The sequence below is a fragment of the Canis lupus genome, chromosome 15, assembly GCF_048164855.1.
Source record: "Canis lupus baileyi chromosome 15, mCanLup2.hap1, whole genome shotgun sequence".
Classification (NCBI taxonomy): Eukaryota; Metazoa; Chordata; class Mammalia; order Carnivora; family Canidae; genus Canis; species Canis lupus.
Window position 1 is genome coordinate 59,959,201 of NC_132852.1, and position 24,020 is coordinate 59,983,220.

A 24,020-nucleotide genomic window follows, 5' to 3' on the forward strand; every position below is an offset into this window, starting at 1 on the left:
CTGGATGAGTGTGCCTCTTTGACAAAAGGCCTTCAAGCCCCGAACCCACCTTCACTCCTGAGTCTCCGAGTACAAAGACTCCAAGGGGAGGCCCGTGTGTTCTCCCAATGGAGGAGAACAGAAGGGGGTGTTGGAGACCTCCTGTTGCATTGGGCACACTGAGAACTTACCAGATGCCACCATCCTCCCACAACTCCCAGTCCGCCTGGGCCTGACTCACCTGGAAAGCAGATCCTTTAGAAAGGCTCACCGAAGCTGCCCCTCCCCAGGACCTGCCTCCTGTTCCCCTGCCAGCCCCTGCAGCAATCACACGTTACTGCTGGAAGAGCTGCCACCAGCTCCAGAATGCTCACCTTCCCCCCACTTTTGTTTCATTTGAGTGAGGAGCCGGCTAAGTGCCAGGGGAGGGAGGTGGAGACAGCCTGTGCTGGTTGAGTGGAACCACGGGTATGAAGCTCCCGTCACATGCCAGTCCCCCAGGATGTCTGTGTTGGGGCTGCACCAGCTTCCTGCCCTATCCCCTCCTCCCAGACCCCCTGAAAGGCTTGGGGCAGCCTCCTCAGCCTCTATCCCTGCCGCATCCCACCGGGACGTGCCACAGCTCACTTCCACACCCCAGGAGTGGAGACCACCGACGCCTCCACCCGGGTCAGGACACTCCATTCCCTGGGTGGGTGTTCAGGCGTCTGAGATGATGTGTGGCTGCAGGACAGTCAGCCCTCCCCGCCAAGCCCGGAGCCTCAGCTCAACCCAGGCTCTGGGAATGGATCAGATGTTCTCTAACACAGTTATGGACATTATTTTTCAGTAATTGTTTTATTCCATCATGACAGCCTACCCCATCTTCCCATCACCCTAAAGTATCCACCTGTGCCCTAGGTCACCTCTCCTCTGGCAGTATTGGTTCTGAAGAGGTGGGGCTCTCTAACCCAGCTGGGTGGCTGCTCTCGCCCCAAGGCTGAGCCTTGGAACCCGGCTCCCTGGGTCTGGGGGACCTGGGAGCCGCTCCTCGCCCGCAGTCCTTGGCTTGAATGCAGAAGGCACGGCCACACCCAGTCCCCCACAGAGATGCCTCTGCTCTAGGGACTGGGTGGCAGCTCAGAGGTCGCACTGAAAGGTCATCCCTGGTAGGGTGTTTGGTAACCGTTCCTGGTGCCACGCAGGAAGAAATGAAAACTAAAGCACATGGACAGTCAACTCTTCTTCGGCTAGTAATTCCTCAGACAATGGTAAAATAAAAAGCCAAAAAAAAAAAAAAATGTGATTTGGCAAACGGTTTCTTAAATTTTAAAAGGAAAAAAAAACCCCATTCACACAGAAGAGATTCGACTTATCTGCTTTGAAGAAATATATTAAAGAAATTGGAAGGTTAAAAAAAAAATCACACCCCAAATAATGGTAAAAATAGATGTATTCTCTGTAAAAATCTGGGCTAATCTATGGAGTCATTCTTCTCTACTCAGTATTCAGAGCATGAGATGAGATACCAGAGTACAAAACCCCTAAGCCCCAAGAGACCCTGCCCTGGCCGAGGCCCCGCTGCTGGGCTCCGGGCTCCGGGCGGTCCCTCCTGCGCGCGCCTCGGCCGCCCGGGCCTTCAGAGTTCTTCCCTGGTCCTGCTCAGTTTCGTGGCGTGTTCTTCTACGAACTTGCTCAAGTGTTCCAGATCTCGGTTTCCGTCCTCAAATTTAATCGGGTTCTTTTTGTCCCCACGGGGGGCGAAGTAGATGGTGGGGAACCCGTCGACTCTGTAGCGGTCGCTGGTGATGTCGTTGGCCGTGGCGTCCATCTTGGCGATGACCAGGTTCTTGCGGTTCTTGTACTTCTTGCCGAGCGCCGCGTACTCGGGCTCCAGCTGCTTGCAGTGCCCGCACCAGGGGGCGTAGAACTCGATGAGGACGTCCTTCTTGGGGTCCATCACCACGGAGTCGAAGGTCTTCCCCACCACCACCTTGACAGGCCCCTTGTTGTTCTTGGGCACCGGCTGGGACTTGACGACGGGCTTCAGGGTTCCTGCCGGGGAAGGAAGCGGGGCAGCGGGGCAGCGTGAGGGCGGGGCGGGGCGGGGCGGGGGCCCGAGGTGTCACTGACCGTCCTCCCGCGAGAGGCCCTGGAGGTCCGCCCCCCCGCCCCTCCCAGCCCTCCGCCCTCCGCCGCTCCCGCGTCCAGGCGCGTCTGGCTCCAAGTGCGCCGAAGACCAGGCTTCCTCAAATCCCCGGGGGGCTGCTTTGTTTTTGAACCACAGAACACGGGGAGCGGCCGCGAGGGAGGCGCCCCGGGCACCCACCGTCCTGGAAAGCTCGGACGAACTCGCGGAGGGCGTCCGCGTCGAAGTCGTCGGGCTCCATGGCGAACCTGCGCCCGCCCTCGGCCAGGATGGCGGCGTTGACGTCCTCGCCGCTCTCGCTGAGCCCCAGGTCCCTCACCTCCGACGCGAAGTCATCCTCGTCGGCCACGGCGAACGTGTACTCGGGGAAGTCCTTGGCCACCTCCAGCACCTTGTTCCGCCAGAACTGAGTGGCTGACGCGGGGCGGGGCGGGGCGGGGCGGGCGCCGTGAGCGCCAAGGGACTGCCCGGGCCCCGCCCCCGCCCCGCAGCCCCCCCGCCCCAGCCTCCCGCCGCCTCGGCCCCGAGGCCCCTCGCGCCAGAGAAGGGAGGAGGAGCGCGGCCCTGCAGCGCGGAGGGGCCCTGCACCCCGCCGCGACCCCGCCCGCGACCCCGCCCGCGACCCCGCCCGCGACCCCGCCCGCGCCGGTGTGTGCGCGCAGGAGCCCTGGCGGCGGCCCGGCCTCCGGCCTCCCGGGGCCTCTCACCCGCTCTGTAGTCGAAGCTGAAGTCCACGCTGTAGTAGACGACCACCAGGGGCCGGCGCGCGTAGCGCTTGGCGTCATTGGCGCTGCGGCGGTGGCCCACCAGCGGCAAGGTGTGCCTCAGCACGTGCTCCCTGATGGCCGAGCCGGCCGCGGAGCCCTGCGGGGAGGGGCACACGTGAGCGCGGCCCGAGGGGCGGGGGCCTGCTCTGAAAAGGCGGGCCGGGGGCGGGGCGGTTTGCAGGCTGTGCACCCCGTAGCCCCGTTTTCCTTTGGGGCTCCTTTCCTCCGTGACCCCTACGTGAGCCTCCTGGGCCACTGCAGACCTCGTGTGCCCTGACCGGGGCCTGGGCTCGCTGTTGGCGTCGACCAGAACGTGCTGGGGGAGGGGCGCCTGGCGGCTGGGCTCAGAGGTTGAGCGCCGCCCTCAGCCCAGGCCGGGACCCCAGGGTCGCGGGATCGAGTCCCGGTAGGGCTCCCTGCATGCAGCCTGCTTCTCCCTCTGCCTGGGTCTCTGGGTCTCTTGTGAATAAATAAAATGTTTAAAAGAAAAAGATGTTTAAAATGTTTAAAAACATTTAAAAATGTTTTTTAAAAAAAACTGCTGGGAGAAGGCAGGCTTCTAGAGGACAGTTGTTCCTGCTGTTGACCTGAGTGGGATGATCCATCTCCCCTCATCTGATCCTAACAGCCCACGGGGGGGGGGGGGGGTGGCATTTTAGGGTGACAACCACACAGCATAGGAGGTGAAGGGAGGGAGGCCTGGGGGACACAGCTGGTGAGCGGCCACCTCGAGAGGCCACACTCACGACAACCGTTATGATCTCAGGCTGGACCATGGCACCAGACAGAGCTGCAGGGCCTGGAGGCTGCTCCACTGAGGCCACCCCTCTGGAGAGGAGGGCGGGAGGCTCAACATCCAAGGGCTCAGGGGTCTAGCACCAGGCTGCCGTCCTTGGACAGGCTCAGCAAGGCTGGCACCTGAGGGTTTCCAGAGGAGATGAACCCAACAGATGTTTATGCAGCTTCTGTGACCAGCTGGACACAGTGGCACTGGCTTGGGAGACATGAGCTGGGGTGACCACCTCAAGGGCCAAGCAGGGGCCCCTGGCTCACACTAAGATGCTGACCCAGAGCCTCCAGACACCAGCCCCACAAGCACCCAAGGGTGGGCACTGCCATCTCATGTTACATGGGAAGAAAGTGAGGCACGGCCAGGCTGAGCTGCCCACCCAGGCTGCAGAGCAGGAGGTGGCTGGTGAACACCATACTCTTTACTCTGGGCTGAGGTCCGTCGGGGTGGGACATGGGGAGGTGGCCCTGGGCAGCTCTAAAGGATGGCGGCACTTCCCAGGTGGGAGGGGGAAGGTGTTGCAAGGGAGGAGCCAGCAGCAACCACACAGGGGAGATGGCACAGGGGAGATGGTCCCAGGGTATGGGGAGGGTGGGGGGAAAGTGATGGAAGAAGGACTGAAGAGGCCGGCAGGCCATGGGGCATCTGACAGCCTCCAGGCTGAATATCACTCAGAAGGTGAACTCGTGAGTAAAGCAGAGTGACCCCAGGGCAAATATGCTCTGCTAGTGACCATTTGCCACCCACAGGCCCGAACCTGCACTCAGGGGCAGAGCAGGCCTCACACCCTGCAAGCCAACAGCTCCTTCCTTGTCGTGGCAATCCTCTGTGTGCTGCCCTGAGAGCTGGCTGCTTCTTACTCGCCCTGCCTTTGCCTTCCCTTTGTCCCAATTTCCAAATCCACTTCTTTTTATTTTTTTTAGATACTTTAAGTAATCTTTACACCCAACATGGGACTTTAACTCATGACCCCGAGATCAAGAGTCACACACTCCTCCAACTGAGTCAGCCAGTTTTTAAAAAACTGCATTTTATTGTGTTGTATCAATGTTTAGCGGTCTTAAGTAATTTTTGCGACCAAGCTGGTACATAAGTAATACCAGTCCATTTAAGGTACGAAGTGAAAAGGCAGTGACATGTCTAACAGACTAGACTGAGGGGCCCCTAACCTTTCTGGGGTCAAGGACCAGAATGTATGAAGATTCTATCGAAAGCTCCAGACCCCTTTCCCAGGAACATTCACACCACCCAGAGCGGTGCCTGCTTCCTGGGGTCTGCAGGCCCCCATGCTCATCTCCAGACCCCAGGTCAATACCTATGGATGAAAAGGAGCTGGACGGGACAAGAGACATCACAGCCCACAGCCCCTCCCCTTGGTCTGCTCCTAACTGGCTGTGGGAGCCAGGGACACAACACAGCTCTCTGCTCTGCATCCCAGTCTCTCTCTCAAAGGAAAGCCCTGACCTGGAGATGGAAGGTTTCTTCGGAACCTGACAATCTGCTCGCTAAAGCACAGGGCCCCCATGAAGCACGCAGGACGTGGAACTGGATCCAGGCTTGCCCTGGGCCTGAAGCCCCCTCCACCCTTCTCCAGGTGAATAGATCACGCTTGGAAGATGCGGGCTGGGCATAGGCCCATGGGGAGAAAAAGGGAAGGCCAAACCCGTGGGCCACGCTCCACAGCTCCGCCCGCAGACAGAGGCCTGCTATCACTCCACAGCTCAGCGCCGGAGCCGCCCTGTCGGCCAAGCAGGCCTCGCTCAGACACAGGAGCACGTTCCGGCCAAGGGGCAATGCCCGACACGCAGGCCAGAGCCACAGCAGCTGAGCACCCAGGAAGGTGGCGCTGGCCTGCGGGGGGAGAGGACAGGGAGCCACTCTGGCAGGACCCCCAATAAATCACCGACCACCCTGCTGGCTGCTCTGGCGTCCTCAGCCTCCCAGGAACCTACCCCTTTACCAGGCAGGGGGCTGGGAAAGGGACTCTAGACCCCACACACATCTGAGGCTCGGAGCAAAGCCTCCATGCTCCAGAACCCCAGCTGTGGCTCACCCAGCAGCCTCAGGCTGCTCAGAAGCCTGCACGTACAGTACGGTGAACCTTCCATACACTCGGCACTAATGTCACACCGAATGCTAACTGCAATTTAAATACAAACTAAAAGCAAAAACAGAAACTAAAACACCAAAAAACCAAACCAAACCACCAAAATACCCACAAAAGCAGCCTGGGGGCTGCTGTGGCCACGAGGGCCCTCACTCACCTGGATGTCCAGGACGTTGCTCCTGGGCTCGTACTTGGATTGGAACTTCTCAGGCTGCATGACGACCAACTTCCCCGAGGAGACTTTCAAGAACTTTGCTATTTCAGTGCTGAAAGTGTGGTGGAATTTGTAATCTTCTCTCAGGTTGTTCGCTGAGAATTTAACAGAACGATAAACACACAGTTTATTAACCTGCATCACTGACCCAGGCTGAACTCGCCGTCCCCATCAGCCAAAGCTGATGCCCTGCGAAGACGGGGATTGGCGGGCACCTAGGTGGCTCAGTGGCTGAGCATCTGCCTTTAGCTCAGGTCGTGATCCGGGGGTGCCCCTGGGCAGAGCCTGCTGCTCCCTCTGCCTGTGTCTCTGCCTCTCCATGTCAGGGAGGAAGGGGGGAAGGAAGGGATCGGCACCATGAATACTGCATGGATGACACTCAGAGCTTAAACACCTGAAGGAAGTTTGGATTTTTCAACAGAGGTTTAACACCTTAGAGCCTCTCTCTACCTTAGAATTTGTTTTTAGGAAGAAAAACAAAAAACAAAATAACAAACAAACTGAATGTTCACAAAGCAACTTCAAGCTCATTTGTCAGGAGCTAGTGTTGCCAATGAGACGCACGTGAGAGCAGCAGATGGTCTTTGAGAACAGGTGGGTGCCACGCCCCCCTACTGCCACAGGGTGAGTTTTCACACGCGGCCCCTTCGAGAGGGTTTAGACTCTCCTCCTCAGATTGGTGGCTGGCCTGTTTGTGGGCTGCAGTTCTTTTGCTATCTCAGTTAAATCTTGAGACGAGACCCCACTGCCTGAGGACACTCTAGAACAGGGTTTGGCAAACTTTCTGGAAAGGACCAGACAAGATCTTTAGCTTTGCAGGCCATGCCATCCCAACCACTCAACTTGGCACTGTAGTGTAAAAGCAGCTAGACAGTGTGTAGGCCGCTAAGTGTGGCTGCGTGCCTGGAAGACTACAAAATCTGGCCAGTTTGTCCATCCCTGCCCTAATCCCCTGGGTGAATGAACACACCTCAGTCTCTGCTCTGAGCTGAGTCTGTGATCCCAACACTGGGTGAGACGTCAAAGGTGTCCCCCCAGCCTGGACCGGATTACAGGAAACTCGGCTGAGACAGTGTACACCACATGCTTTGGGGGGTGGCTCTCAAAGCCAGCCAGAGTTAGATTTAAGTCACAATTCTGAGACCTGCTAATCACGTGACTGTAGGCGTGTGAGTGATTCACTGCACCCCCCCACCCCGCCCAGCCGGGCCCCGGTCCCTGCTCTGCAGAAACATGGGTCTCCCTTGCCTCGGCAAAGAGGCCGGGATCACCCTGGGCAAGACTCCCCATGGTTTAGCTCCAGGGAGAAGACGGGCTACCTAATCCATAAGGACAGACAAGGCACCCCTACCCCGGCACTGGGGGGTTCACCTCTCCTCTGAGCTCAGCCACAGTCACCCGCACTTGGCATGGGCACACCTGTAACCGCGCCACACAAATGAGCACTAAGGGGCAATCCGTGCATTTAAAACACTGTAATTACTGCTCTAAAGCAGAAAATTGAACCATCTGTGGTATGTAAGGGGAGGGTGTGGTGGTGGGGGACCCTGGAAAGAACCTGACGAGGACGGAGAGGATCCTCAGTGTTCCTGAGAGAAAACCTCTCTCTTTCATAACCTAGGGTCATCTGGGAGAGCAAGTCCGACCACCACGGATTTCAGGATGGGGCCAGTGCCACCTGCCCCCACAGAATACCACCTCTGACAGCTGCGCACAGTGACTCTGGCTCTCAACCTCTCAACACTAGCACTTCCTGGACGCCGGCGTTACCAGGCACTTCGTCTACATCGTCTCAATGTAACAACCTCCTGCAGTAGAAAGATCTCCAAAGTAAGATTATTTAATAAAAAATATATACACATATATTTTAAAGATTTTATCTATTTGAGACAGAGAGCATGACTGGGAAGGAGAGGGAGAAGCAGGCTGCCTGCTGAGCAGGGAGCCTGACGTGGGGCTTGATCTCAGGGTCCTGGGATCATGACCTGAGGTGAAGACAAACACTCAACTGAATAAGCTACCCCGGCACCCCATAAAATATATTTAAAAAAAAAAGAAAAAAGAAAAGAAAGAAAAAAAAAAATCAAGTCACCACCTATGGTCACGTGCTAATAACTAGCAGAGCCAGGACTTGGAACATGAGTCTGATTCAGAAACCCTCACGTTCTGGTGGAGACCCCACCCCTTGCAGAGGGGCTGGGAAGGGGATCCTGGAAAGACAGAGAGGGAGACAACACACTCGGATGAACCTGATTGTGCCCTTGCCCTCTGCTCAGAGGCCTACTCAGTATGGGATCCTGTCCCCCCACATGTAATCAAGGCCCCAACCCCAGAAAGGAAAGCCTGTTACCCGGGTGCTATCTCAATTCTTCATGGAGCGAACCCCTACACCGAGGGCCCAGGAGTTCTCCGTAGAAGCAGCAGACACCTCAGCAACCTGACGGCTGGGGCAGGGATCACCCGTCCAGCCCCGAGAGTCACGACTCACCGGCATCCTGGTACTGCTGGTAGGCTGGGTCGCTCTCCGCTTTAAAGACCCCAATGATGATGACATCATCCCCATCCTTGAGGAACTCCTGGACCTGCTTCAGAGCCATGATCTCCTTGGAGGGTGGCCCAGACTGCTCGATCATGTAGTCGACAATACCTGGGAGCAAAGCATGTGCCTGAGGAGGGGCTCGGGGCTCCCCAGGACACTGCCCATGGCTCTCCCCGCCTCCTCCCTCCCCACTGAGGTACGACTGGGAGGTGGCTTACCGTATTTTTCCCGTGGCCCATTGTAATCGAAAGGCTTCCCCTTGCGGAAGATTTTCAGCGTGGGATAGCTAGAGACCTCGAACCTCTTGGCCAGGTCTGTTTCCGCAGTGGCATCCACCTTAGCCAGGGGAATCGGGGGGGAGCGCTTGCTCAGCTCCTTGGCGGCCTTCTCATACTCGGGGGCCAGCTTCTTGCAGTGTCCACACCTACAAGCAGCAGTCAGGCTAAGAGGAGTCCGTCCCAGCGTGGACACAGGCTCCCGGCCGAGGGACACACAGAAACCCAGCCTGTGCTCCCGGGCAAGTCAGCTAGATCCAGCAAACCTCCCAATGCCTCCAATCTGAGGGCGTGGAGCCAGGCCCCTCTGGAGGCATGACACCACTGCACCGGTGCTACTCACAGTGGGAGGATGCACATGCGCACGTGCAGACACACACACACGCAGGACACCCACGCACACGACACAGGCAGGGGTGTGACTGGAGCACAGGGTGGGCGTGGGAAAGGCTACGACACACAACATCCTAAGAATGGAGATTCTCTGCGTTGGGAGTGGGCACAGGCGAGGACACGAGTCAGGGATGGCCTTCCTGCCAGATGGGACAGCTGACCTGGGACACGAGACACAGGGAGGAAGTGGACGTGCGCCCTTCAAAGGTGGGCGAGGGGAGGGATGCGGGAGCCGAGTTACAACCTAAGAAAAGCACGAGGACGGAACAAAGATCAACAGCGACCAACCAGGGCAGGAGACGGTGGGCCTGAGCCAAGGGAACCGAGACCGGAGACACCTTTATGACAGCCCGTCTGTACCCTAAGAACCGACGGGCCACACCGGGCGAGTGCCCTGCCAGTCAGAGGCCCTGAGGCCCGAGCTGAATGAAGCAGGCCTTGTCAGGGCCCTGAGGACACCTCCAGGCTGCACCCTACAGCACATAAACCTCTGCAGGTCACTGCTCCTGCGGCATCAGAGACAAGGTGAACTCGCTCTCCACGAGCTCGCTGAGCTAGCGACGGGAGCCGGCAGTGTGCTGAACCCAGCTCTGGGCAAGCACGACTTAGAGTCCATACCCCACCGTGAGGCAGCCCTGTGCAGCCTCCTCCAACACCCTCACCACCTCCCGGGCCCCTGGCCCCCCCCCTCCATGCTCACCAGGGGTCCCCTCCCCACCCCCACCGCCCGCCTGTCCTCTCTGCGCACGTGCACACCCCACGATGGCCAAGGGCAGCGCCTTCGGCCGCAGGGGTCCAGAGCCCTGTGGTCGCATCCCCGACTCTACCTGCACGGCACGCCCTGACACACAGCAGGCCTGCTCCAGAACCAGAACCCCTGGCTGAGCCAGGACGAATTTACAAGTGGAGGGGCCCTCGGGCAGGCTGACGGCCCTCCCAGAGCACCGGCCGCCGCGCTCCCATCTCCCTTGGACACACTGGCTTTGCTCAGTCGCCAGCTGCCCATGGCCCTCCGTCCTCTCCTCACAAAGGCCGAGAACCGCGGCACCCGGGGCAGCCACCTCTCCCCCGCGCTGCCTTTCTTCCTGGCATCTTCCTTCCTACATGCGGGTCCCCTGCCCGGTTCCCCTCTGATCACCTCTGCTCCTAGTATCCGGGGGCCGAACTGGCTGCTTCCTGCCCATGCTGTGGCCACGCAGGCCATGTCCCTCCTATGCCCAATTCCTCTGCAGAGCCAGGGCTTCCTCTTTCCTGACAGGCAGTAGGCTTCAATCCCAGCCCCTATCCCGGGGCCACAGCGGCCAGGCTCTGCTGCCCCTCCCCTGCAAGGGCTGAGGCCCTGAGGTCGGGGGTGGGGAGGGAGCCTGGCAGCGTCAAGAGGCCCGGCTGCAAAAGAGGACTTGGGGACCAGACGCTAAAGGAGACAGGGTGAGAGGAGGACACAGAGGCAGGACAGCTGTGGGGACCCAGAGGCTCCAATGTGAGAGGGGGACACGTCTGGAGCGTGAGGCAATCGCTGCCTTTTTTTTTTTTTTTTGAAGGTTTCAAATGTACTTTATTTCTTAAATCATGCCATATTTTAGTAGGTGCACAGTGCTTTCACCTGGCATCAATTATGAGTTGGTTTTGAAACAATTCATTATTACACCAGCTGGGATTACTGATCCCTCCATTCCTTTGGGGTGACTCTGCCAACAGGGGACAGGTTCCATTCTATTCCAATTTGTGTTGCTGTATATGCCCATACAGCAATACAGAAAGTGGCTCCACTAGCTAATACAGCATTACCATATTTATCATGGAAATCAGGTGCCCGTTTCTGGTGACTCTGCCTTGCCATTGTTTGTGGAATGCTTTGAACTCGGAGACGACTTAGAGCGTTTTTTTTTTTTTTTTTAAATTGATTATAAAAGCTTTTTGTAAAACAGCACACAAATTTCCAGAATAAATGCATTCCATAGATACAAACCTGGCAAAGAGAAACAAAAATCATTGAGATTGGGGTTACACTTTTAAAAGGCCACTGGACATGAGCCCTGCAGTGTCTGTTGTGACACGCTGGGGGGAAAGTGGCCTCAAGGAAACTTGGACATGAGGTTTCTGCTGGGCGTGGAGGAGGGCCTTGGCACAAACACCATACCCATGAAATAAAACATCAAGTGAACATGCTCACAGCCCAGGAAGGGTGGTAAGGAGCTCTGGCTAATAGCTCCTGCTGGTTCAGGTGAAAGAAAACCCGAGAGAGAGATTCCTCAAAAGGAGAGCTGGGAGGGAACTGGAAGAAAAAGTCCAAATCATTTTCTCAGGAAAGGAAGGAGCAAAGTCACGGTGAATTAAAATCTGGTACCCTAAGATTAGTAGATTTAAGGCATGTCAAGGTAATCAAAAATTTTCCATTAGGTGACTGTCAGAGAGGAGAAAACTAAATCATTCTGGTTTCGTTCCTCACACCCCCCTCCCCCCACTGTTTTAGGGACTTTGCTGGAGCCAGTAGCTCAGACAAGATCCTGCATACACTTCATCAGTGGAACAGAGGGAAACAACAGGCAATCTGGTCATCGTCCAAGATTCGCTCGGGCACACGAATATCTCTGCCCTGAAGCAGAGGTGAAGACACTGGTCAGGGACGCCCGGGGGGCTCAGCGGTTTAGCGCCACCTTCAGCCCAGGGCATGACCCCGGGTTCCAGGATCGAGTCCCCCATCCGGCTCCTCGCATGGAGCCTGCTTCTCCCTCTGCCTGGGTCTCTGCCTCTCTCTCTGCGTCTTTCATGAATAAATAAAACAAAAAACAAAAACCAAACCAAAACAAACAAAAAACCCCACTGCTCAGATACCTCATGAAGAAGCAAGCCTAGAATGGGCAGCCCAAGGCCACCAGCTGCCACCACCGGCCCACTGTGGTGGCACCTCCGCTCTCCCCTCATCACAGCCATATGTACTTCGATGAACAGCATTCCCATATGTCCTACAGATGTGTTACTTCACATCGTACAGGCCTAGGTCTACCTCGCCCACCCCCTGGAACACTCAGCAGCCAAGTCAGCCTTCATGCGTGCCGGGGACTGGGCACCCCCTTGTTCTCTGGCTTGGCCTCACCTGCAGGGGTCTCTGATACCCCCACTGCATGGCTTGGGTGGTACCAAACGCGCAACGGGCCTCATCAAAATCTGAACTACAGGGGATAGACACCATCTTACCACGGGGCATAGAACTCCACCAGAATGATGTCTGCGCCGTTAACCACGTCATCAAAGTTCTCTTTGGTCAGCACAAGAGTGACTTCTGGGGGAGGTGTCCAGTTGGGCTGGGAGACCTCTTTGACCTTGGCAACGATTTCTGAAACAAACCAAACAAGCGTGAGCACAGGTAGACGGGAAACGTTGGATTTCCTAAAACGCAGCTGCATCTCTAGCCAGTGCTGCTCTGCAGCTTGAGGCCAGAGTTCAGGGCTGAGGGTCCACTGTTCCTCTTCCCATTGCCCGGCAACTCCTCTGACAGCCCAAGACCAAGCTGATGAAAGAGACGCTTTCCACTGGACTGCGGTGCTAACTGCAAGCTCCCCGAGTCCGACCACGTGTGACCACACGTCGTGGATAGTCTCAAGGGCGTCCCCTCCCCAGGTACAAAAGACCCATGTGTCAAGTCATGCACATCTAGAACCAGCAGGTCACACGTCATGACGTGTACCCAAAACTCAAGAAAAATGCAGAGAAGCAGCACCTCCTCTGCCGCTCAGGCTGCATCGGCAGCACAGGGAGGGTGGTGGCCCCGTCCCCAGAGATGGGCTCAATGATGGGAGTAGGCTCAGGACAGGCTCCTACAAGCACCTTCCAAGTGGCTCTTGGGACAGTGGTGGCAAATTCGACGTTTTTCTTTTTTCTTCTTTTTTCATTCTGCTGTGGAATCGCCAAGTAGCTAGACCTAAGTGGTTCTCAGATCAGTGTGCACAGCAGCACCTCCATGGTGTGGGCCCCTTGTCCCCCAGGCCACACCCAAAGCCCCGAGCTCATCAACGTCAGGGAGGCCAGTGGCCCAAGGAGCCCCCTTTGGCGAACACTGCTCTCGAGGTGCCACGCTGGCCCCACATCTAGCGGTCAAACGTGAGGCACGGACCTCCACACACACAAGCCTGCTCACTTTGAAACAGGAAGGACACGGCTCTCAGTCTGCTCTTAGATTAAGCTCCTGGGAGTGCGGACACGGCTAAGACATCATTGATGAAGCACAACACAAAGGTGCAGGTAGTGTTGGGGATATACTAACAACTGGGAGAAATTAAACCCACACACACATGCTGCTCTCCCGTGTCCGTGTCTCCGAAGGACACAGGAACTTGTTACACGAGCTGGCTTCCCGGAAGGGAGCTGGACAGCCAGGGTCAGGGTGGAAACACTACTCCTCAACTACCGCTGAGAATTCTGAAGCACGTAAGCAGATGATCTAGTCAGAAGACAAACATGACGCGAAAGCAAGTGTCAATGGCTGTGAGGTTTCCTTTGTGCACCAGCAGTGGGCAGGATCCTCAGAGGATCAGAGGAGAGGCCCCCTACCAGCTCAAAGGGACTCAGATCAGATTCCAGTGACCACCTCTTCCTCAAATGAGGAGCCCAGGGCCTGGCAAGGGGCCACCACATGTCTGGGACACACAGGGACTGTGTCCTGGCTGTGGTCCTAGTCACTACTACGTCCACTATGCCACACTGGGAGTGGAAACTGTAACACGATGGGGTCTTTTCCTAGTAATTAAGAGAGAAGACAAAGATATCACAATTTTATCTGTTCATTCATTAAAAAAAAAATTAATGTTGTGCCTAATATAAGTCAGGTAGGGACCCATCAGGCCTGGTTTTGGACAACTGCCTGGCTCATCACACTGGTGGTTCTCAACCAGGGGCTCTGGACTCATGGCTTCAGTTAAGCCCCAGGAGCCTGTAAGAAATGCTAATCAGCAAACCTGACCTGAAACTCAGGGAACTGGGAGCCTGGGGATGGGGCTCAGCCTTGGCTTCGGGAGCCCACCAAGTGACTCTGACGGAAGGTCGACATTGAGAAGCACTGCTCTAGAGCCCCGCCGGGAACCGTGGCCTCGTGCCATGCCAACACACGGGCTCCAGATCTTGACTTTCATGGTCTGAAATGGGAAGACACCCTTCCTACCTCTGGATGAGGTTACTTTGATCTCGGTTACTTGGAATGCTCCAGCAGGGAGCACTGCCAGAAGCTGGTGCTCCTGGGACCACTCCCGGCCCACTCAACTTGTCCTATTATCCAAAACACCCCCCTTAACTTTCTTTTGAAAAGAGAGGCCTGGCCCACCCTCCTTCATGAGTGCAGGCTCCACTCACCTTCCTGAGTCCTGGAGCCCTCATAGTCCACAGCCTCCCCCTTCTTGAGGATCTTGATGGTGGGGTAGCCGCTCACACCAAACCTGCCAGCCAGCGCGGACTCCGAGGTTGCATCGATCTTGGCCACAGGAATGGGAGGGTCGTTCTCCTTCAAGGTGCTGGCAATTTTTTCATATTCCGGAGCAAACTGCTTGCAGTGTCCACACCTGAGAATGAGATTTAGGGAAGAAGAAGCAGGTTGACTGTACCCATGGGGACTGACATCCAGCAGTGTACCTCTGGACGGGGGCACGGGGACCCGGATGATCGCAGGTAAGAGGAGACACACAAGGTATCACAGTGAGGAAGCCAAGGTGGCTGGAGTCAGAGACATGCAGGCTGGAATTCCAGCCGTGGCCTGGGCTCACGCTTCCTGCACCTCCAAACCCCAGTGCTTTTGTCCGGAAGCTTTAAAGTTTGTCCAGGGACCCCTCTCGATGCATCTGTGAGGTAAAAACTCTTTACAGAAGGCCTCTCCGGTCTTCCTCGCTCAATCCCTCAGAGCGTACAGTGGTGTCTCCCAGAGGCCACACGACCAACCACAATGTTGGCGTAACAATGTCATGTTAACAAGTGAGGGCTACGGCTAGAGAGGAGTTAATATGGAAAGCTCTGTGTTCTGATGTTGAATATGGTAACTGCTGAGAGCCACGACCCACCTAAAAAGCAATCTGGACTCACAGGACCAAAAAGTTTGAGAATACGGATCTACAACGTAGTAATATAATCTCACTGACCTGTTCCAAGGACAATTTAGATATTTTACAAAAAAAAAAAAAAAACAAAAAACAAAAACACCCCACCTCACGCCTGAACCTCAGGCACTGGTCCAGTAACTAAGCAGATCTTAACTACGGTGTGCCTTTCCACACCGGAAACTACCCGAAGGCCAAGGCTGCACCCGGGCAGCAACTGGCAGGAGCAGGGAGGCAGGATGGCCTCAAGGTGGGTCGGGGCAGGATCTGCAGCGAGGGACAGGTCATCACCAACACCCGTCTCCGTGTTGTCACAGACTGTTAAGCACGCCAACCCCTCAGCTGAACTATCCGAGGACACACTTGTATCTTAGGCTGCCAGGGGCCGCGTTCTGAGGGCCGGCTCCCGGCCGCTGAGCTCCTGGCGTTCCTGCACCCACACTCCCTCTGCCACCCTCACCGTGAGTCGTCAAGCCCGTGGGCACGGAGAACCCCTCACCCAGTCCTTACCACGGAGCATAAAACTCCAGCAGCACTGTGTCTTTGTCAGCCACAAAGTTATCGAAGTTTATGTCATTCAGGACCAGGACACCATTTTCCTCCTTGACTTCCAAGTCATCCTCCTCCTCTTCCTCGTCGTCGTCCTCCTCCTCTTCATCCTCAATGGCATCTTCTTTATTGGAAGAATCTGAGCGGAAAACATCCAAACCGGTTAGGAAATTGGTGACTCTCCTCCTTCAAAGCTTTCCTAGAACGCCAAACCCGGCAAACGTGCCACGAGGCCTGAGTGGTCCCTGAGGGCCACCACAAACCGAGGTGGCGACATCAGGCCTCAAATAAAATCTTTAAAGAAAAAAAAATTTATTTATTCATGAGAGACACAGAGAGAGAACCAGAGGGAGAAGCAGGCTCCGCACTGGGAACCTGACGTGGGACTCGATCCCAGGACCCCGGGATCACACCCTGGGCTAAAGGCAGATGCTCAACCACTGAGCCACCCAGGCGTCTCCTAGAATTCAAAGTTTAAACGCCCAGCAGGACTTGAGGACAGGACCAGGTGCCTCCTGCCCAGGCTGGGAGAACCCTAACCATCACTCGTCACTCCTGCACTGGGATCCGATCCATTCCCAGTATCACCCTGCTGCAGGCCTTGCAGGCCTCGCCCCTGCCCCGTAGCAAGGCTCCTTTATCCACCTCCTGTGCTTTGTGCATTAGGGTACCTCGTTCTGTGGGTACCCTGCCTCTGTGCTCCAGGGCAGGCTGTCACCAACGCCTTCTTCACGGCACCATGCTCTCCACAGATAGGGCCTCATCAGTCTTCCTGTGAACAAATGGCTGCCTGGCTCCCCAACCAGTACCAGTGGGGAACAAGTACTTGTGCTCGGCTTTACATTCTGGAGGCTGGACTCATTCCACTTCTGAAAGCGGGTGGCATTACAACAGGGCCCCACAGGTTTCACCGTGGAGGGAAGAGGGTGAGGAATTGTATTTACTTATCAAGTCACCCCACAATAATCCCCAGCGTGGGAGACCCCCACGAATAATTTTAAAGATTTACAGGGGTAACGTGCGTCCATAAAACACAACAAATCGCACCTTCGGAGAATGCCTTGCCTGGAAGCACAGCTCTCTTCCCAGAGCACAAGAACCTGCTCATCTTACCATCTGTGTTTCACTGACTCTTTCGTCCGACGACGGAGACAAGGAACCCTGGGACTGCAGTTCTCGTTAACCAGCTTCTCCCGCTGCTGTCACAGCAGCCAAGTACAGCAAGCCCCAGAACTGATTTAACTCTGGAGCCAGATAGTGCCAAGGGGCCAATTATTCTTTCCCCAGATGCTTCCCAGGAGATAAAGCAACTCTGAGAGTTCTGTGCTGGGGGCGGAGGACCAAGTCAGCCTTGGGGTCTGGGAACCTCTGGGACTTGCCCCACCTTGGCCCTGCCCCACCGAACCCAGTGCTGGCCCCACAACCGCCGGGACGGGCCAGGGAACTAACTGGTCTGGGTGCTGTGGCAGCTTTGCCTCTTTTCATAAAAATCTGCAAACTAATTACAAACCAAAATCCACCAGGAGCCACACTTTCCTCAACCACGTTCCTTTACACAGCTCATGACCCCGGGGTCCTGCGATCTGGTCCCACATCGGGCTCCCCGCAGGGAGCCTGCTTCTCCCTCTGCCCATGTCTCTGCCTCTCTCTGGGTCTCTTATGAATAAATAATAAATAAAAAAATAAAATCTCAAAACAGAAGCCACCAACCTGAGAAGTACAAACCAAGCTGACCTGCTTGGCTCCCGGGCCTTTGGGCCCTCTGCTCCCCAACCCCCCACCACAAGGACCTCTAGGTGGGGACAGGCCCGCAGAGGCCCCGCTGCCAGCCAGCACTGTCATCAGGCTTCCTGGACATGGAGAAGGGCAGGACCTGGGGGAAGACAGTGTGGGCTCAAGCCCCATCTCCACCTCTCAGGCTGGTGGCCTCAACGCAGTCCGCCTCCCCCGATGACCGGCAGCCAACACTGCAGCCTCAGGTCTTCGAGAATCTGAGCACCCAGGGCTCTTGGGAACCTGAATTTAACCCTGGCTGGCTAGGGCTTCCAGGTTCTTCTGGAAATACTGCCTAGGACAACGCCACAAGGCAAGAATTGAGTGTTGAGCTTTCCTGCTCTGGCCTGTGGTACAGCAGTCACACTGGCTTTCCAAAAGGCTAATCTGATCACCCATGGCTCCAGAGTCTCACTCAAAACGACCCATGTGACGGCTGCAAACCTGCAGATTCAATGTCAGGATGTTCTGCAGGTTCTCTGCTTTGGGTCAGGGACCTAGGAGGCACCCCACACCTGGCCTCGGATCCGGATGCTTCACGCAGGCTAGAGAGCCTGCTGGGGGCAGCCGGGCATGGCTCGTGGGCCAAGGGCATCCGCTCCCACTGCCTGACCGCTCTGGCCAATACAGGAACCAGATTTACTTGCAAGCAGATGCAAGACTGCAGGACAGGTGGGAACCTAATCTGCACTTTAGGCTAGGGCACGGCCAGGGGGGCAGAGGGGCCCGACGACCCACGCCAAGCCCAGGGATAGGGAGAATTTTACTAAGAGGTTAAGGCAAGGATGCCTTCCTATCGATGCTCAGCCTGACACAGCCTGGAGCACCACCAGGGACAGTCCTTGTGATTCAGTGGGGGTCCCCAAACTACCACGGGACAGACTTCCTAAGACTGAACTCATTTCTTGATTATTTATTTATTTATAAGATTTTATTTATTTATTCATGAGAAACACAGAGAGAGAGGCAGAGGGAGAAGCAGGCTCCATGCAGGGAGCCCGACGTGGGACTCGGAATGGACTCGATTCCGGGTCTCCAGGATTATGCCCCAGGCCAAATGCGGTGCTAAACCGCTGAGCCACCCTGAGCCACCTGGGGCTGCCCTTGATACTTCTTTTAAAGGATAACAAACAAAATGACAGAAAATTCCCCACGTAGTGAAAGACTCCCAAATGCATTAAGGCAGGTCCCTACCTTTCCAAGTCCTTGCCAGCCTGCAGACAACCCCAGGCCTGAACCTCCTGCAATCTGAGAGGGCGGTGGCTCTATGTTCCTAACCTACTAGAAACCCACACATCCCTGCAAAGAAAACATCCCACACGGTAGGTAGTAGGGAGCCCACTTTTTCGCTTTTATGACTGGACATTCTAGGAGAGAAAAGATCCCCAAAGCCTTCTAGCATCTTCTGGATGGGTGCCACTCTCCCCAGCACCCGGCCGATGAAGCCTCTCACATCACCTCCACATTGCTTAGCCCACGTGGTAAGGCCATTCCGGAAGTGGGGGCCCTAGGCCTCTGCGATCCCTGTCCACTCCCAACGGTACATCCGATGACAACCCTGGAGCCCTGCCCAGCCTGCACACAGGCAGCTCCTTTCAAGACATCCTCACTATCCTCCCTCTTCGGTCCCCGCCAGAGAAGTGCCCGGAACGGCTGGATAAATTCTACCGTCAGGTCAATACTGAAGTGGACATTAAACATGGAAAAAGAGAAATTCGTTACTAGACAGATCACTACAGCTGATGTCTGCAAAGGGCCAGGCACTGTGCTGAGCTCTTATACACGTTCTCTCACCCGTCGGGGAAACATTACATGCACTTTACAGATGAGGAAACTAAGGCACCGAGTGTGTTAGTCACCTGCCCAAGGATCAAGAAACTAGTTAGTGGAGGGTCCTGACCACTTCACTGCTCTGGCTCACTGTCACCTCTTTTCTTCCTAATAGGCCCAAGGCTTTAGGTGGAATCATTTGATAATCACTTCTCAGGAATGAAGAGAGGCAGCTGAGCAGTTCTTTAGCACCCACACAAGGGGATTTCCACCTAACTTTTTAAAAGATTTTATTTATTTATGCATGAGAGACACACACAGAGAGAGAGGCAGAGACACAGGCAGAGGGAGAAGCAGGCTCCACGCCGGGAGCCCGATGCGGGACTCGATCCCAGGAGTCCAGGATCACGCCCTGGGCCCAAGGCAGATGCTCAACCGCTGAGCCACCCAGGCGTCTCTCCACTTAACTTTTAAGTCTATGGCAATTCCAGCTAAAAACAGGCAACAGGGCAGCCTGGGTACCCTGAGAAGAGGGAGAGGGAGAAGCAAGCTTCATGGCAGGGAGCCCGACGTGGGACTCGATCCCGGGTTTCCAGGATCACACCCTGGGCCAAAGTCGGAGCTAAACCGCTGAGCTACCTGGGTTGCCCTAAATAAAATCTTAAAAATAAATTAAAAAAAAAAACAAAAACAAAAAATAAAAAACCAGGCAATAACTAGCATCAAAGTATTTTCTCTCACTATTTTGGCTGGAAAAATGTGAAACGTACAGGTGATTTCTAACCCGAGACACCACACCTAAGGCTTGCACTGCCAGAGCTTAAGCTCTATTTAGTGACCATATTCTTGGTGGTGGTGGTGGTGGTGGTGGGGTGGTTGTCTTTTGGGGCCCAGACAGCACTGTGCTGTATGAATCTGAAATATAAGAGAGACAAAACAAAAACAAAACCTGAAGACTTGGAACAGCAGAGGTAGAGAGAAATGTGGGCCCAAAATAAATCGGCAGGACAAGTTTACCTGTGAGAGAGAAGGGTCAGGGATGCCCTCAGGGATGGGGGAAGAGTCAAGGTAGGGACTAGGAGCCGCTTCTATCCCCCTGACCATGCACCAACCTCACCAGAGGATAGTGCCCTTGAGCATGACAACTCCAGAGATTCCTGGGCTCACCCCAGAAGCAACTGCTTCCCAGGGCCTTCATGGCTTTAGTGATCTGTCACCCAAACAATAAACCTGCTGGTCCTAATAATAACCCTTGGTGTCCACCTGAGTTCACCACTCTCTCAGGCCTCTTAAGAATCACTGGATCGGGGATCCCTGGGTGGCTCAGTGGTTTGGTGCCTGCCGTTGGCCCAGAGACCAGAGATCGAGTCCCACGTCAGGCTCCCTGCATGGAGCCTGCTTCTCCCTCCTCCTGTGTCTCTGCCTCTCTCTCTCTATCATAAATAAATAAATAAATAAATCTTAAAAAAAAAAACAGCACTGGGTCAAAATCAAGACAACAAAACTATTTTGCTTTTTAGCCACGTTCCAAAAAAAGACCCTCCATCCCCACTGGTCCTGGAACTTTCACGTACGTCCCCCAAAGCGTGACTTGCGCAGGTATCAAGGAAGCAGATGTTTACAACGCGGATTTCAGGCCCCCCACCCCCGGAAGTTTGCTTTGGTATATTTTTTGGGCCTTCGTGTTTCATGAAGGTCTCAAGTCTCACTGAAGGCCACGCTGCTTTCTACTCGCTCTCCGCAGGTGTCTGTATATCCCAGTGGGGTTCTTACTTCCCTATTTGGGCGAAGGCTTGAATCGGTGACCCCCCATCCCCCCCAAGTTACTCAATCTGTTTGAAAGAGTATAAAGTTCACACTTCCCCTACACACCAGTCCTAGACGGGGGAGTCTATTTCTATTGGAACAAAGCGGCCGGGAAGAATCGGTCGTGGGGAGAAAGGCCGGGGAGGAAGAAAGTCAGGACCAGGAATGGGAGGCCCGCTGCCTAGGAACAGCACTCCTTTCTCGAGGAGTGCTTCCTACTCATCGAAAGGCTCTGGACGCCGTGTTTGCAGCTGGCTCTTCTCCAGGGACCGTGGGCCGCCGCGACCAGCAGGTGCCTGGCGCCCCTCCCGCAGCGGGGGCTTCGAGGGCGGCCTCCGCCGCGCCCGGCTCGCAGGAGGGGCGGGAGGGACCCGGCAGACGGGCGCAGCCTTCGGCCTCGGGCAGATGCAAGCCGGCCCGCGGTGCCGCCCTCCCCGAGCCCAACGCCCCGCGAGTGGGCTCCCGCCAGGCCCACAGGGCCCGCTCTAAAAGGGCGCTGGCGCCCGGCGGCGCGTCCCGGGGGGCTCGTCCCGGGCCTCGGCGCCGCCCCTGCAGGCCCCGCCGCCGCCGCGCTCGCCCGCAAGCCGGCCCGCGCCCGAGAGCCCCTGGCAGGGCCGAGGGGCAGCTGCTGCCGGGGAGGCCGCCCCCGCCGCCCCCGCCGCCCGGGCCCCCGAGCCCTCTCGCGCCAGCACGTCTCCCCGAGCCCGCCGGCCGCTCACCTCCGTCGGGGCCCGCGGCGGCCAGCAGGTGCGCCAGCGCCAGGAGCAGCAGCAGCAGCAGCCAGGCCGTCCGGGGCCTCATGGCGGCAGCGCGGCCTCCGCGGACCTCGGGAAGCGCTCGCCGGCCGCGCGCGGGGGCGGGCAAGCCACGGGCCGGCCAATCGCAGCCGCCCTGGGGCGCGGGCCGCGTGCGCCTCGGTCGCCGCCCTCCGCGGCCGCCGCGCGCTTAAGGCTCGGAGCCCTAACGTGAGGTGCCCCCTTGCGATTGGCCGCGCCGCAGCCACCAATCCGCGGCTGCCACTCGGTTGGCCCCGAGCGCACGGGCGGACGCCGGGAGGGAGGAGGCACGGAGGCGGCGGCCCGGGCCCGGGGGCGGGGCGGGGCCCTGCGGCGCCATTGGCCGGCGGGGCGGGGGGCGGGGCAGACCCTGGGGCGCGATTGGCCGGCGGGGCGGGGGGCGGGGCGGACCCTGGGGCGCGATTGGCCGGCGGGGCGGGGGGCGGGGCTGAACTCCGCAGGCCGCCTCCGAGCTGGGCGGGAAGAACACGTGTTCTTAGGGGAGGCGGACGTGGGAGCCAAGTGCGCGTTTGCCGCTGGGCCGGGTCTGGGGAGGCCGCAGGCCCAGGCGGCCGAGGGGCCTGAGCGGGTTCTGTTAAAGGGAAAAGAAGAGGACGTGGATCCTGAGTCTGCTTTGTGGGTTCTGTGTGGGTTTGAGCAAATAAAAGTTCGCATTTCTTCCCTGGCTTAAAGTACCTATTGGGCTTGGGGGTGGGGATGAGTGTGCAGTAAGGTGCATCCAGACCTAAGGGTTCTGTGAGCCGCTCTCCACGGTTTCACCTATGAACAGACCCTCAGTTGATTGTCTAAACTTTGTCTCATGTTGGTTATTCCCTAGTGATTTTCACCAAAAGTTCAATGCCAGAGTGGCCTATATAGATGTAAATACAGTCCAGGTTTTCCCTCTTGACAATGTGAAAGAAGACAATTAGGTTAAATAATTTGTGTATGCCAAACCTGTGGTGGTTATTAGGGTTTGAGATTTCGTCCACAAGAGGGGATTAGTATGCCTGAAGAGACAGAGAAGACAAGTAGGGGGAAAAAATTCTAAGCAGGAGTATTTTTCTGTTTATACAGATTGAGTCAGGAAGGAAGACAGCTGGCAACTCATAGGCATTAGCAATTAGAAGATTTACTTGATAAATTTTTATTGAATTCCTATAAATCTGATGATTCTCCCCTCAATTGTGTAGGGCAGAAAGACATTCTGCAACTAATGATGCCAAAGTATACAGCTGGCAGCCACTTACCTGACTGCTTTCAATGTAGACCATCTAACAGCTCAACACCAATTTATATTTATCTGTTTTTAAATTCCAGTATAGTTAACATCCAGTGTAATTTCAGGCGTACAGTTTAGTGCATCTACAATTCTACACACTACACGGTGTTCATCAGCAATATCATTTGAGGAACTTTTTTTTTTATTAAATATTTTATTTATTTAATTGTGAGAGACACAGAAAGAGGCAGAGACACAGGCAGGGGGAGAAGCAGGCTCTCTACAGAGAGCCCAATGGGGGACTCCATCCCAGGATCCAGGGACCACCGCCTGAGCCAAATGCAGAGGCTCAACCACTGAACCACCCAGGTACCCCTCAACTGAGGGACTCTTCGGGATCCCTGGGTGGCGCAGCGGTTTGGTGCCTGCCTTTGGCCCAGGGCGCGATCCTGGAGACCTGGGATCGAATCCCACATCGGGCTCCCGGTGCATGGAGCCTGCTTCTCCCTCTGCCTGTGTCTCTGCCTCTCTCTTTCCCTCTCTGTGACTATCATAAATAAATAAATTGAAAAAAAAAATTGAGGGACTCTTCAAAGAGATAGAGCCCAGCCAGAATTTTTGTCTTTCATGGTAGTTTCCTATGGATCCTCATAAAACTGAAAGGAAAGAGAGTTCCTAGGATGCCTGGGTGGCTTAGCGGTTGAGCCAAGCCTTTGGCTCAGGGCGATGGAGTCCCACATCAGGCTCCCTGCAGGGAGCCTGCTTCTCCCTCTGCCTGTGTCTCTGTGCCTCTCTCTCTCTATGTCTATCATGAATGAATAAATAAATCTTAAAAAAAAACAAAAACATTAA

The 24,020-nt window shown here is 56.0% G+C and overlaps 1 protein-coding gene, 1 long non-coding RNA gene and 1 pseudogene across 2 annotated transcripts; all 3 read right to left on the reverse strand.

Moving 5' to 3' along the window:
- Positions 1-797: 797 nt before the first annotated feature.
- PDIA4 (protein disulfide isomerase family A member 4) lies at positions 798-22,047 on the reverse strand. Its single transcript, XM_072777604.1, has 10 exons — positions 21,890-22,047; positions 15,783-15,960; positions 14,539-14,744; positions 12,391-12,529; positions 8,743-8,948; positions 8,474-8,632; positions 5,929-6,080; positions 2,815-2,971; positions 2,288-2,521; positions 798-2,013 (listed from the first exon to the last, which is right to left on the reverse strand). The coding sequence occupies exons 1-10, from the start codon at positions 21,969-21,971 to the stop codon at positions 1,598-1,600; spliced, it is 1,929 nt and encodes a 642-aa protein (XP_072633705.1). The 5' UTR covers positions 21,972-22,047; the 3' UTR covers positions 798-1,597.
- Positions 7,849-8,467, reverse strand: LOC140605329 (uncharacterized). Its single transcript, XR_012008037.1, has 2 exons — positions 8,081-8,467; positions 7,849-7,970 (listed from the first exon to the last, which is right to left on the reverse strand). It is a non-coding gene; the product is annotated as an uncharacterized lncRNA (long non-coding RNA).
- Positions 10,698-11,200, reverse strand: LOC140605328 (cytochrome c oxidase subunit 7B, mitochondrial pseudogene; annotated as a pseudogene).
- Positions 22,048-24,020: the final 1,973 nt, after the last annotated feature.